The sequence below is a fragment of the Aedes albopictus genome, chromosome 1 (assembly GCF_035046485.1).
Source record: "Aedes albopictus strain Foshan chromosome 1, AalbF5, whole genome shotgun sequence".
NCBI classification, from domain to species: domain Eukaryota; kingdom Metazoa; phylum Arthropoda; class Insecta; order Diptera; family Culicidae; genus Aedes; species Aedes albopictus.
The window spans coordinates 310,272,164-310,286,557 of record NC_085136.1 but is presented as its reverse complement, the minus strand read 5'-3'; the positions used below and the strand labels follow the sequence as shown (position 1 = coordinate 310,286,557).

Sequence of the window (14,394 nt, the reverse complement as noted above, 5' to 3'; positions counted from 1 at the left end):
AAATAATGGACTGGAGTCTTTTGCGTGGGAATAACTAATCCAAGATCTCTTGAGCCTTTAAGGTACCGCAAAATCCTTTTCAGGTGATTTCAATGATCGTCCGTTGGTGCTGATTGATATCGGCTAAACGTGTTGAGTGCCGCCGCTATGCCTGCTGATAGCATTATAGATAAGACAGGCATCCAATTAGTTCCTTATACGGGTATTTCGTCACTTCCTGATTTTCTCGAAGTCCAAATTGAGGTTACTGTTCGATTGGAGTTGATGTTGGTGGCTTTTGTTTGCAATACGTTTCGTCACGGGATGGTCACTGAATGTTTCGTCTATTACATGCGTTCTGTTACGACTCGGGCCTTCACCAGCATCAACTTCGGTTCCATGAAAATTTGCTTGTCTTTATTCGGAGTTTGAGTTTCATTATCTTGCTCGTTGTTGCGGTTCCACCTCCTTCTCTAATTCAAAAGATTCTTCTTTCGATCCATCGTCAAAATAGGTTGAGCTTGTTATTAGCTCCCTGCCCAGGTAGTGTCAGCATGCAACTTTTTACTGTTACACATTAGAGAGTTTATGTCTTCGAAAAAGTTGTTCATTTTGACTAAATAAACAACTCTTTCTTAGACGTCAAAATTCCACGGCCTACTGTTTTCGAATTATTGAATATAAATTAGATTATATTGAGAAAAAATGACAACTAAACACATTTTGATGCAATAGTATGAACTATTTTTATTGTTTTTACTTTTACGATACATAGTAGGTCATGAACATGTCAATTTCGTGGAGCTACAGTTTCACAATCTTCGACCAACGTCCTTTCCATCCAGGAACAGATCCACGAGCTTTCGACAAGATATTTCGCGCTCTAAAATTTAAAAAGGGTGACAAAATTGGTTAAGCATAAAACATTTTGAAAAAGACATGCCAAAAATTAAAAGATATCTTGACCCATGCTGAAATAGTAAACTGACATTTGCTTGACCTACTATGTATCGTAAAAGTAAAAACAATAAAAAAAGTTCACAGTATTGCATCAAAATGTATTTTATTATCAGTTTTTTTCAATAACATCTAGGTTATATACAATAATTCGAAAACAGTAGGCCGTGGAATTTTGACGTCTAAGAAAGAGTTGTTTATTTAGTCAAAATGAACAGCTTTTTCGAAGACATAAACTCTCTAATGTGTAACAGTAAAAAGTTACATTCTGGCACTACTTATATAATGATAATATTCAACATATTTCCATACAATGTGTTTGGTTTGACACGCATGCATTAGGAAAAAATTAAACTCACTTGGTTTCTAGTAAAAATGTCAAAATAAGCTTCAAAAACTATTTTTTCATTGATTGGTTTTTATTTTTTAAATAACTCGAAAACAGTAGGCTGTGGAATTTTGACGTCTGAGAAAGAGTTGTTTATTTTGCCAAAATAAACAACTTCACCGAAGGCACCAAGTCTCTAGGACGTAAAACAAAGAAGTTAGACGGTGGCGCCACCTATGCGGACGAGTTGCGAACTATTACGTTCTAAGCAATAGATGCCCCTGCTGATGTCAAACAGCTTTGTCGAAGACACCATGTGTCAGAAATGCTTCGTTTTGGAGTAGTTAATTTAGTTCCGCTAGATTGCGATTCTGGCCCTTAGTGCATTGAACACATATCCTATCATAAAGTTCATCTCAGATCTGGGATCCAGCTTTCCTCTGCATTTCTTCGGTAAGTGTGTGTGCGCAAATGCTCCAAATACTTTCCGGTTATATATGTCCGGCTTTCTGTTGTACCGTACTTCGTATGGGGTTTTCTGGACATCCAGTGCGCTTGATGGACTATGGCTTGACAAATACACTGCAGTCAAGACGGCTTCTCCCCATAAACTTTTTGGCACAGACAAACAGACGTAACACTCTTCAAACATGCATTTGATGATTATTTCAAATTTCATTTGATTTCCGCGGTCCTTCTACCAGAGGCGCGATTGTTATCTCTCTCGGTAAACGGTGAAGTTCTACGAAATAGCTTCTCTCTTTCGCCATATGGTCAGATGCTCCTGAGTCCAGAAACCACTGGAAATGTTGGAAATAAAACAAGAATCGTTGGTCTTTTCCGTAGCTGCTGCACCTAGCTCCGAATCGCAGGCCGCAGCGAAGGCAATATCAACAGCTCCATCGGTAGAACAGTTCACATTTGCTCGCATTTGCTTCGTGTTCCGTTAAACATTGAATACTCACGTGGCTTTCCGCAAGCATTCGTAATCTTCGTTTTGCATTCCGAGCGCTTGTCGGGCGCAGTTGTAGCACTTGAACGAAAGCCTCTTTCCAGAAAACGCAGATTCCGAGCCAGGCTCATCGTCGAGACAATCATTTTTCACAAAACGCTTTGCTTCTTCTTTCAGCAAACGATACTTGAAAAATTCCATCGATAGCTTCTCAAATGCCATTGTTTTCAATGCCGTGCAAAGACCGTCGTATTGTTCCGGTAACGTAAGTAGTAGTTGAGTGATTGCATCATCTTCTCCTTGCTACCAGTCGACTGGTTTAATAATTATGGATTAATACTCCTGAATCAGCAAATACCATATTAATACCAACTTTTGCACTGATACCTAAATTTGTTATTGTGATGTTCACATAGCATTTCATATGATACCATCGAAATAATAATTTGAGGTATTAAAGCAGAGGTAGGTTATTGATATGTTATTTGTTAGGTATTCTCTTCTGCTCGGATCACCTTCAGTCCTCACAATAGCTTGTCGAACTCCAACAAATGATGCTGCATGCTCGTACCGCTCCTCAACTCCAGCAAACCAAGTCTTCTCCGGCAGTACAAACGGTTAGCGAGATCCCGAAGTTGGAAAGTATCCTTGCATGCTATCGCAGCATTCCTTCGCAGTTTGCCTTTCCATTACGATCTCCAGATGGCTATCGGCAATGCGGTGTACGATCAGGCTCTTGCGCTTCCGATCAAGCTTCCATTTTTCCTCGAGTTGATGCTTCTTCCTCGCCTTTATTTCCGCAGTATCTCCAGGGCGGTCAGTAAATTCTTCCTTTTTAATGGATTTCTCGATACAACTTACAAGGCCTTTTTCTTCCAACAACACACGCATCCGTTATGCCCACTGATCGTAGTTCCTTCCGCCAAAAATCTACTTCTTCTCGTCCTCCATTTTACTTGATTAAAAACTTATTATAAGTCCCACGCACAATGGATACGTTTACGTTGCGACAATTTTCACCAGATAACTCGTGCGAAAACTGTCAAATTAACGCATACGCAGGCGCAACGTATCAATTCTGCGCCGGGCTGAAGAATAGCAACAGTAATCTATCTTTTGGCTATCTTGGAAACTCCCGCTTCTTCCTCGTAGACCTTTGTTTGAAGAAAATATTCGATATGTTAATGGAGCGTAGACTCTGGAAACACTTCCTCTTACCCCCTAACAGTCTATGTAGTTTATGGACACGCCCTCACCAACCTACTCACTCGTCATTACCCTATTTGATAGAAATAGGCTTATCTAGGCTATCAGTTCCATCGCCAATAGCACGACATTACCAGCGTTATCGCTTCCTTAGCCATGTCAAGCTAAAGCTTATCTTGATAGGCAATAGGCTACGGCTACGGTAAGCAGAGGTCCAATCGAAGTTTATTCAGTGTCTATTCGTCACGAACAAGCACGTATCGTTCGCTAAGCTCACCCACGCTTCCATCAGAAACAAAGGCATCTACAATAACCGTGACTCATTAATCAGCACATAGGAAAATGTGTCGTTCACTTATTGGATTGATTCTAGTTTTCGGCGTGAGTACTGACGAAGTTCGATTCAAGTGTCGCAGAGGGATGAAGTTCTCGCCAAATTTCAGTTAACCGATGCAGCCGTTAACGAGTTTGTGACGTGCGATTTCGATTTGGGATCTGAGGTGGAACCAAGACTGCCGGTAGAGTGCCGAAACTTGGATGAGCCGACACGGGCAGCCCTGTTGCAGGAAGCTGAAAGCTTCAAGGTCTTCAACGAAAAGTTAACGGAATATGAGAGCAGTCAAGGCTTGGATACGGAGGAAGTGCTGTACAAGGATTGGGAATTTAGAGCGGAGCTGTACGGTAATGCGGAGCTGAATTTGTGCCAAAATACAACGGAAATTTTGGTGGAATATCTTGATTGTCTGGTGGAGAAACGAGCACAGATGGTGCTTGAAATTGAGGAGAAGATAGCGAATGGAAGCTAGGAGGGATTTCTCATGTGAATAATGTCAAGTTCGTATTGTGAATAATAACACAATTGTATTATATAAAATATACAAACCTACTCAACGTCATCGATCAATTCGTCCACGAACTCTGCTACCAAATCATCTACACGAGCTTCGACGTCTTCTGTTTCAGCGTTCGTTTTCGATTTCTTTTCACTAGATTCTGCACTTTCTGTGGCAGCAGTAGTTTCCGATTTTCGTTTCTGCACGCTTTTCGGAGACATCGAATTACCATTTTGTGTAGCAGCTGTCTTCGGTGTAGATAACGGTTGTTCGACAACCTCTACTTCATCATCCTCGTTCGCTACTTGTTTACCGGGTTTTTCTAAGCTCTTCTGGCCCTCTCCCACAACTATTTCAACTTCACTTTCTTCGTCAGCGTCGGAATCGATTTCGATTGCCGCTGGTTCTACAGTCTTTTCAGATATAGACTTTTGTAGTTGACCGCTATTGAAATTAGCCCTATTTTCATCGTCATCGAGGTTGTAAACGACTTCTGGAGACTGTTTCTCCTCGATTGTGACCTCTTCAACCGTAGCGATCGGTTCATCGTCTTCGCTTTCATTGTCTGATGCTGGTGCAACTTCTGCCCTCACTGGTTCGGAGACCGGTTGCTTGACTTTCTCGAAGCTAATGGGAGTCTTATTCGCGTCATATGTGCGTTTTGCCGGGAAGAAGGCACTATTTACTTGCAGTTTCTTCTTTGCCGCTAACATATCTTTAACGGTGTTTTCTTCTACAGGGAAGTAAAACACTTCCTTGCGTGGATGAACCAAAGTTTCGGTTGAACGACATAGTTCGGAAGCCCGAGCTCGAACGTCTCCATTAGGGTCTTGCACTTGAACTATGTTAAACAAATGAACCCCATATTGCAGCGGAGGAGGACATATATGGTGGGGATTGACGATCAAAGCGTGAAGAGCGGACATTAGGGCCTTGCGACAGTTGGGATCGAAGTAGAGGTTCTGCCGGGTACCCGTGTTCAGCTGCGAGAATACTGAAAAGCAGAGGGAGACTATCTTTTCCTGGATGAGTTTCTGCATGATGGGCTTGATGAAACAGCCGGCTGCGTTCAGTATTTTGACCAGGCAGCGAAGGGCTGCCAAGCACAGGACTTCGTTGCCGTAGTCCGACTGAAGGTGTTTGGAGTTTTCGAAGGAGTTTGTTGAGTGCGTCTTTGCCAAGGAAGTGGCAGCGTTCTGCTCCTTTTGCAGCTTCTTTTTCGCCTTGGCGGATAATTTTTGACTGTAAGACGGAAATAGGTAACCAAATTTAGTGTTTGCTGTTAATGCTTACATACATTTCTATGCTTAAAGGTCCTAGTTTTGTGCTAACATAAGAACATATTAGTGCATCCTGCTCTACTGTTTGCTTCTGTTTCTCTCGTTGTTTGAGAAATCTTACGCGCCATACAAAAATTTTTGGGTTCTCATACAAAAAATCTTACAAGGGGGGGGGGGAGGAGAGGGTGCCAAAAAATCGCAAAAATTTTCTTACGTAATTAATGGATAGCCCCTTAACTGGGCGCCCGTTAGGTGAGCTATGGCTCAGTTAAAACGAAGTCAAACGTCACTTTTTGACGTGAAGCACAATTTGTCTAGGTTGGTAGCCCTGAATCTCTATTGTTAGAGATTATTTGACAGCTGAAAACTCAGCCCACCTAGTGAAAGCCTTTCACTAACTGGGCTAAGAGCTTAGTGCAACGAGCGAAAGTTGTCTGTATTCTGATTTATCGACCGTATTCATTTACAACTTAATCATTTTATGACTTTATCGGTCATTTTCTATTCAGAGTGTAAGGGAGTAGCATTCATACACTGCTGATTTTTCGTTTCGTCAAGTGGAACAATTCAGATGTTACAGGAAAAAAATCAAACAACTTACCGACTGGCGTTGACCTGCAGCGTCACCTCCGATTCGAACGGAGCCACGTCCTGAACGATATGCTCCAGCAGACTGTCCGTGATCTCCTCTACTCCACTTCCGTACTTGGCCGTTTCGCACCACAGCCCAATGCTTTCGTACACCTTGGTCCGTAACCCAATGTAGGACTTTTTACGGCCCTTGGCACCGGTAGTCAGCGTTCCCTTCAGGCACTGTTCGAACAGATCCGTCAGAAGATTACCAAACGGCAACATATTCGACTTCAGCACCAGAACCAGCCCGTCCAAAACCTTCAAGAGCTGCACCTGAATCTGAGGCAGCAACATCCCAAGGGCAAGATTTTCCTGGATAGTGTTCTTCGCCATGGTCTGACAGCTAACCGAGTGTCCCCGAAGGACCACGTTCAGCAACTTCATGGGACGGAATGGCTTCGGAACCGGATAGGGTTGAACGATTGCCTCTTCCAGATAACTTATCAAATTCAGCAAGCGGGTCACCACTCTTCGGGCAGCTAACACCGGTTCGTCATCCGTCACAAGCTTCGGCAGTTTGAGACACTCCAAGTTCTCGTCCACATCGAAAGTCTCCGGAGTGTGAGCGAAGACCGTACCCAACAGGTCATGAATCGTATCGACCAGTTTGCACTGGTATTCATCCCAGGTCTTCTTGTGCAAACTGCCATGCTGGCCGCCACCTCGGATTTGCTGCAACAGCAGCAGACATCGGCCGGTCCGCTCAACGACCTGCGAATCTTCCGAGTCAACCAAAGAGTACAGATAGTCCTCGATGCGGGTTTTGGCCGAACCAGTTACACCCGGATAGTGACGCATGGCCGTTTCAAGGAAATCAAGCGTCGCGGCATGCGTCGACGGATCTACCGAACTGGTGATGTTGTCCATCAGCTTCGGAATGACGCTGATGGCCAACTTATTCAGGTCGGAAGATTCCAACGACTTGATCAAAAGTTGTTCTACAAAAAATCCAAGAGATAAAAGACATAGTTCAACGCTACAAACCTTCATATCAGCTAAATCGTACTCAAAACATCGTACGCCAGCGGAATGCTAGCGACGTGGCCCTTCTGGTTGCAGATTTTGGCGCACACGTTCACATAGTACTGCAGCTTATCCTCCAGAATGTCCAGCGGACACTGCGGGATGAGATGGCTCAAGGCGATCAGACCACGATCCCGCGTTGAGGCCGTGCCCAAAAGGGCACCGATTTTCGAAAAGTAGAACTCTAGCTCGTGCTGGGGCTATAAGAGATTAAGAGAGGAATAGTGTTGTGGTTTCAATGTCAACGTTTTTACTTAAACTTATAAAATTTAACTAGAATCAGACAAGTGCAGGTCGCACTCGATTATCCGAAGTAGCTTTCCGAAACTGCTCAATCATACTGGAGAAACTTGTAATTAGAAGGCACGAAATGTTGCTAATTGGCAAATTGAGAGATGAAATTTGTGAAAAAAATCGCGTTCTGGTGGGATTCGAACCCACGACTCCGTATTCGCTAGACCGGCGCTTTAACCAACTAAGCCACAGAACAGGTAATGGTTCTGCGGAATAGAAAGCCAAACTGACTCCGAAGCCGCACCGTGAACACTCCTATTTCACAAACTCATCTCTCTTTTCGGCTTAGATGCCAATCCACAACACACTCCTGTTTGTGCCCACTACCTACAAGTGCGAGCGAGTTATTTATATGAAGCCGAGACTTACTCTCGCACTCCGCATACCTAGCCACCAGGCAGTTTGTTTGGCTGGTGTCTAATTAGTATGCGTCGAGAGCTCGGCACGGTCGGACGCTCGGACGACCGAACTGCGCCAAGTGACGCAAGCAAGGGTATAATGATACATATTGCCCATTTTACTGGCATTTTACCAGGTTAGCTGGTATGTCTGAAACATACTGGAGAAACTTGTAATTAGAAGGCACGAAATGTTGCTAATTGGCATTACCTGTTCTGTGGCTTAGTTGGTTAAAGCGCCGGTCTAGCGAATACGGAGTCGTGGGTTCGAATCCCACCAGAACGCAATTTTTTTCACAAATTTCATCTCTCAATTTGCCAATTAGCAACATTTCGTGCCTTCTAATTACAAGTTTCTCCAGTATGTTTCAGACATACCAGCTAACCTGGTAAAATGCCAGTAAAATGGGCAATATGTATCATTGTGCTCAATCATAAGTTGAGCAAAAAAGTAATGTTGAAATTAGAATTTATTATAAATGCATCTTAAAATTGAAGTCCATATCCGACAAGTGATATAATTTCATAAATATTTATTTGTTAACATTTTGAAGTTTTTCTATACTATCGCTACATATCTACTTCAAATATATTCCTTATTTTACTACCACTTCCTCGGTTTAAGCTGCAACTTCTTAAGGTTCTCAATAGGTTTTCCTGCCCTTTGATAAAACGGTGTGCGTAGGCCACCTGTAGAAGGCATTCCAGTTCGGAGTTTTCCCAACGAATTACTTCCTCTGTGGAGCCACCAATCTCAAACAGAGTCGAAGCTGCTCGTACGTTACGCATGGTGCCGATTGCGATTCATTCGGTCTCAAGATGAACTAGCCTCACGTTTAAACGTACATAAAAACAAAACAGTCTTTGGACACTTCGCTTCCGGCAGATACAGGAAACTCAGCCCTAATAGCCAACGGAATTCGACACCAGTAGATTCTCCCATTTAGTGCCCGCATTGGCTACGTTGCATAGATCCCCATCTGCATTCTGTTGTATATCGCTCCTACTTAAAATGCGACAAATTTTCGATATCTACAATGTTGTGATTGAATCCACGCTCATCTTGCCGTTGCCGAAGAATCTGTCCATAGAAAGCGACGACGAATAGAAATCATGTGGTACTGACTTCATTAATCTTATTCCCAATACAACTGATTTGGTGTGCAAAGAGCCTGCCATTCAAGGCTGTTCAGAAGTAGGCGACTGCAGTATATGCATTTTTCATTTAAGAGCTGTTTGCAGTTCATAAGGAATTTCTCAACCTATCTTGATGCCTGGGATATTCCTTGCCTAAATCGTTCAAGAAGCTGTTTTTTTCTTCGATCGCAGTACGCAGTTGTGAAGGAATGACAGTTCAAATGACAGTCTTCATAGAAAGTTTCGGGCAGGAAACACTCAAGAAGTTTCTTGAGCGATTCCTTTCGAACACGAGACTGGGCTTTACGGTCGTAAATATGTGCAGGTCTACGTCCCCACTGGGCTTTCTTTGCCTGCCATTGCAATAATTTGTATATTGTGAGGCAAGGTCAATGATAAACAAGAACTGGAACGGGAAACGAGCCCGCCGTCTCCAGATTGGCGATCCATAGCCTTAACCACTAGGCTAACTGGAGACGCCATGAGCTGAGACGAGACTCGCGAAGAGGAAAAAAAGCAACGTCAAGTGCAGCCCAACTGAGCTGTCAGTTGTAGCCCGTTTGATTACGTTACCTAAAACGAGGAAAGTATTGCTATCCGAGAAAAATTCTGAAGCCAAAATTTACTCCGAGCAGTATTTTCTTCTCCTGTACTGTCAAAAATAAATTGAAAACAAAATATTCCAATGATTACTTTGCTTGGCGATTGTTGGCGATGCAAAATTTCAACTCAACATGATTTTGTGCGTGAATGGGATTCAGTCACACTGCATGTGACGTGATGCGGTCACGTACGTGTTTGAACCACCGGCCCAGAGAAAATAGGTAGAGAAGCGAAGAGTGAACAGCCGCCAGAACGGCAACACTTTTTCTGTTTTGATTTCATCGCTCGGATGCTGGCAACTGCAGCAAAGCAGATTAATCCACCCATCGAAGGTAGTGCCTATCTCGCATACCGCATTTGAAAACTATTTATACTGTTGTTTTATTAACTAGGCATTATCAAACTGATGTTCCAAAATGGAACAATTTTCATTAATTCAAGGAATCAATGTTATTTATACTGTTATACATGATATTTAAAAACTTTGGTAAAAATATGTTTCAAATGATTGCAATACTTATCTTCACTTATGCGGTAATCGTCAAGGTTTGTTGATTTTGCTCGATAGGATACCAGTTTGACGGTTCGATAAGGTATTTTTGGCTTCACACTCTTCGCTTCTCTACCTATTTTCTCTGCACCAGCCCAAAACATAATGTCAACACAGATAGGAAGAAGAAAAAAATAACAAAGTGGAGAAAAAGAAGACCGTCTTCGCGAGTCTCGTCTCAGCCCATGAGCACAGACAGATGTAACTCTTCGAGGAAATTCATGAAAAACTTTTACCCGGTGTCATTTTCATGAGCACACTGCCACCTGTTGGTAGTAGAATCCCTATAATTAGAGTCTGGCGGACTGTCACTTTCGACCGGAGCCAATCGAGCATGACGTCATAGTGTCCTCACCGATAAATGCTACACCGTGACGTCATGCTTGATTGGCTCCGATCGAAAGTGACAGTCCGCCAGACTCTAACTAGACTGACTCTAATTGGTAGAACCGCGCGCGAAACTGTCGGCCATGATGGATTTCGATTTGACGTTTTGCTGACACGCACACTATTTACTACACAAATTGCCTGTAATTTTCATTTGCATCATTCAGCAACGTGTACACTGGCAAACGTCAAAGCGATCGAACACTAGCGCATCTGGTGGAACGATCGCGCAAATCAAATGAAATTTAAATTGATCGTTAAATGCATGTGCCAAGCCGTTTTGAAGAGTGTTACGCCTGTTTGTCTGTGCCATGAGGCAATGGACGTTCTAATGAAGAACTACGAGAAAGCAAGCGGAAACTGCGGCGTTGGTGAACATGCGGAAGAGGTTATTCTCAACCAAATACCGCCAACTAGAGTCGTTACGGAAAATCTTCGGCGAGTGCGATTTGATCGTTTGAGAATTAGAACGATTGCGGTCAGGAATCACTAATGAGGAGAAGGCCCATGCCCTTTTGAGCGACATCTTTGTACGTATCGTCAAATCAAGAACTGCGCCAACGACCGAAATTGAAAGGAAGTTCCTGATTAATACCGAAACTGGGGAAGAGAAGGAGAAGTAGATCAGAAACGTTGCCTTGAAGTCAAAGAAGAGATTGACTACGCGTTGCTTCGAGTGCAATGAGACAGGCCACTTCAAGAACTAGTGTCCTTCAGTGAAGAAGTTCGTGGCGAAGGAGAAACATTTGACGGCGGAGAAGTATATTACAAGTTTTATTTATGTGTCAAATGTGCTATTTTAACTTGTAAATATTCCTCTAATATTAATGCACATTTATAGGGTTCTGACAGAATGGAAGCCCGCAATCCCATTTCGATTGCCAACATTCAGGCCATTTTGGGCCGCGATTAAGTACTATAGATGTAAACCTTTCCCTGGCACAGACTTCAAGTTATAGAACTCTAGTGATGAAACCGGAATCGGGGTGCCCCTTAGGATTAGAAATTCCTAGAAAAAAATCAAGCTATGAAAGCAACTAATGATGCGAACAAAAGGCAACCTGCCAAAGAAAATACGATTACAGGATTGACTGATGGACCAACAACATTAATGAAACCTCGTCATCCTGTCATCGGAAATTGTTATCCAGTAGGGTAACAGGGCAAAATATATGTTCTGTGTTGTATTTGTCCAAATGCGATGTCCTAATTTATTACGCATTGGTAAGGTTCCACTATAGTGTTATATTTTAATGTGCATTTGTAGTGCTTCATTATTTTTTCGTAATAAGTAGAGAAATAAAAAGAAATGGTATTTCGCCATGATGATGAAGATCAACGAAGTGAAGAAGAGCAACAAACGTAGTGGACTCTGCCAAATGCCGAATCTGGTGATAACTTTGGGTAAGTTGAGGTTGAAGTCAGTGCTTGGATTGGGCAAAATAAATAATCTGAAATTGTATGACGCGTTCTTTTCGATCCTGGACTCGAAGAAAATCTCTTTTCGTTAGCAAGACAAGTGTTCGTGGGAAAATAATTACTTTTACAAACAAAAAGGTTATCTTTGAGTATGAAAACGAAGTAATTTGGTACTGGTGAGTACGCTGATGGATCTATGTACAGCATCCGCTCGATAACTGACTGCTCTTTAACTGGACTGCTTTTTAACTGGGCGCTCGATAACTGGGGCAAAGTCGAGTTAAAAAGCAGTTATCTGTCAAAAATTAGCGAAATATAACCTCAAATTTTACAAATCGGTAAACAAAACAAAATATAACAATAGCCTCCGGCTCCGGAAGCTCAGTCCAGTTATCGAGCGGCGCTCGCTTACTGGACTGTCGACAAAGCCCAGTTATCGAGCGGAAGCTGTACCTTGATTGCATTTGTAAAGTCTGAAGCGCGGTAGAAAGTTTGAAAATGCACTTAATCGAAAATGGATTTTTTCCAGATCTGAGACTTCTTGATGATATTGTTCCGATGATTTATTTAGGATTCCTTCCGAAGTTCCCTCTTTATTAATGCCTCTAGGATTTTCTTCTGTGATTCCTTAAGGAGCTATATCTGAGATTATTTTTGGGGTTCCTTCTGAGATTCCTAATAGGTACCATTTCAGGAATTCCAGAATTTCTTCTGAGATTTCTTTCGGGATTTCTCATGTTTCAGGAATCCTTCTGGAATTTCATCCGAGATTCTTCTAATAGCTTCAGAGGAAAACCAAAAGGAACTTGCTCAAGTAAATCTTGTAAGCACTTCATGAGAAATTATAAAAAAAACTGGCGAACTACTTGACTCTACCCAGTATAAAATCCTACGAGGGGTGATTCAACAAATCGCTCCCATACAAACTTCAAATTTATTTTGAAATAGATTCCCGGGTTCTAAAATTCATAAAAAATGGATTTCTGCCTTGTTTGGCGTACATATTCAGAATATGGAATTGCCTTAAAACCTGTAAAGAATCCAAGGATCGGTAAATTCGCCTCACTCCATTCATATTCACTCCTCTTTGCTGAAGCGAATCGAGAAAGATGCAGCAAACGGATAGTCGTGATCAAACACACAACCCCATCACCAGTGGGAAGCGATGCGCAAGCTGGTTGACATGGATATTCGTTGGCGATCGTCGCAGTTTGGATCGCAAGCGAATGAATGAATGGCGAATGGTGACGAATGCTGGTGAGCGATCGAAGCGGCTATTATCATAACTAGAAGAGAATTTCTGCGTGTAATGCATACGGTTTTAGTGTATTGTTGTTGAAATGCTAGATTAGCAAAGAAAATAATAAACATTGTTTGAAAACTTCAAATATTCGTACGCGCTGTTCACTCACGAATCGCATCACCTCTCCATCGCTTGCGATGCGAATGTGGACGAATGTTTAAATTCCATGTATGGCTTCCCACCGTTCGCCGGTGTTTGCTGTCGTCGCTGACAAGCAAACACACCAACTAAAGCGACAACCGTTCGCTGCTGACTGTATTCGAGTGTGGAAGAAGATGAAAAGTGGAAATCAGGAACCCTGAAAGAATCCAATTCTTGAAGCGACCCCATAAGTAGTTCTTGAAAGAATCCCGGGGGGAGCGCCAGGAAAAATCCCAAAGTTTTTGGAGGATTCATGGAAGGATCTTATAAAGAATTCCTGAAAGGAGGAATCCATGACGTCATCTTGCAGTATCCTATACCGTTAATATAATCCAAGGTAATCAATGGTAATCACATGTAATCAATGGTAATCAGATGTAATCAGTGGTAATCAAATGTAATCAACTAGGTAATAAACGGTATAATCAAACAAAGTAATCACGAGTAATTAGTTGTAATCATATGATTAGTTGTAATCATATCATAGGTAATCTGAGTAATCAGTAGTAATCTTGAGTAATCAATAGTAATCTTGGTAATCAATAAGTAATCACAGTAATCAATGAGTAATCAGAGTATTTTTTCAGTAGTGACAGGTAATCAATTTAGTTGGAAACCCCTTACTGTAGCGATGGCCCAAAACAGTGAAGTACCCTATCTGTCCCCGACGCATGCAACATCTGTGCCACAGCACTCCGACCTCGCGAGTAACTCACCTCGGCCCACACCGTCTGATGTTCGTCCAACGCCGAAAGCAGCTTTCTCACGTTGCCTTCCTTGGCGTCCACAACACCGCCAAATATCTTCGAAACGCCTTCCATGTCAGAGCTCCGAATTTCACCAAAAAACACACAATTTTTCCAAAATTTGCACAATTTCACAGAGCACGTGCGATCGATTGGCGAAACGACTTGTAAACAAATGGCACTCACTGCTTTGCGTGAGCTGGACACTCACGGAGACACGGCGTG

General features: G+C 42.5%; 2 protein-coding genes across 2 annotated transcripts; one reads left to right on the top strand and one right to left on the bottom strand.

Moving 5' to 3' along the window:
* The first annotated feature begins 3,527 nt into the window (after positions 1-3,527).
* LOC109405452 (uncharacterized) lies at positions 3,528-4,318 on the top strand. The gene is made up of 2 exons (XM_019678522.3): positions 3,528-3,803; positions 3,866-4,318. Exons 1-2 carry the CDS (start codon positions 3,765-3,767, stop codon positions 4,226-4,228), a joined length of 402 nt encoding a protein of 133 aa, XP_019534067.2. The 5' UTR covers positions 3,528-3,764; the 3' UTR covers positions 4,229-4,318.
* LOC115257286 (proline-, glutamic acid- and leucine-rich protein 1) lies at positions 4,264-14,386 on the bottom strand. Its single transcript, XM_029856740.2, has 4 exons — positions 14,140-14,386; positions 7,175-7,391; positions 6,137-7,106; positions 4,264-5,497 (listed from the first exon to the last, which is right to left on the bottom strand). The coding sequence occupies exons 1-4, from the start codon at positions 14,242-14,244 to the stop codon at positions 4,306-4,308; spliced, it is 2,484 nt and encodes an 827-aa protein (XP_029712600.1). The 5' UTR covers positions 14,245-14,386; the 3' UTR covers positions 4,264-4,305.
* Positions 14,387-14,394: the final 8 nt, after the last annotated feature.

What these genes read in the sequence shown, in the direction of transcription:
- LOC109405452 (XM_019678522.3), top strand. Translation starts at nt 3,765, where the DNA reads ATGTGTCGTTCACTTATTGGATTGATTCTAGTTTTCGGC. An exon ending in GATTGATTCTAGTTTTCGGC is followed by an intron (nt 3,804 to 3,865) that starts GTGAGTACTGAC and finishes GCCAAATTTCAG; the next exon opens with TTAACCGATGCAGCCGTTAA.
- LOC115257286 (XM_029856740.2), bottom strand. Translation starts at nt 14,244, where the DNA reads ATGGAAGGCGTTTCGAAGATATTTGGCGGTGTTGTGGACGCCAAGGAA. An exon ending in ATCAGACGGTGTGGGCCGAG is followed by an intron (nt 7,392 to 14,139) that starts GTGAGTTACTCG and finishes AATCTCTTATAG; the next exon opens with CCCCAGCACGAGCTAGAGTT. An exon ending in GCTGGCGTACGATGTTTTGA is followed by an intron (nt 7,107 to 7,174) that starts GTACGATTTAGC and finishes GATTTTTTGTAG; the next exon opens with AACAACTTTTGATCAAGTCG.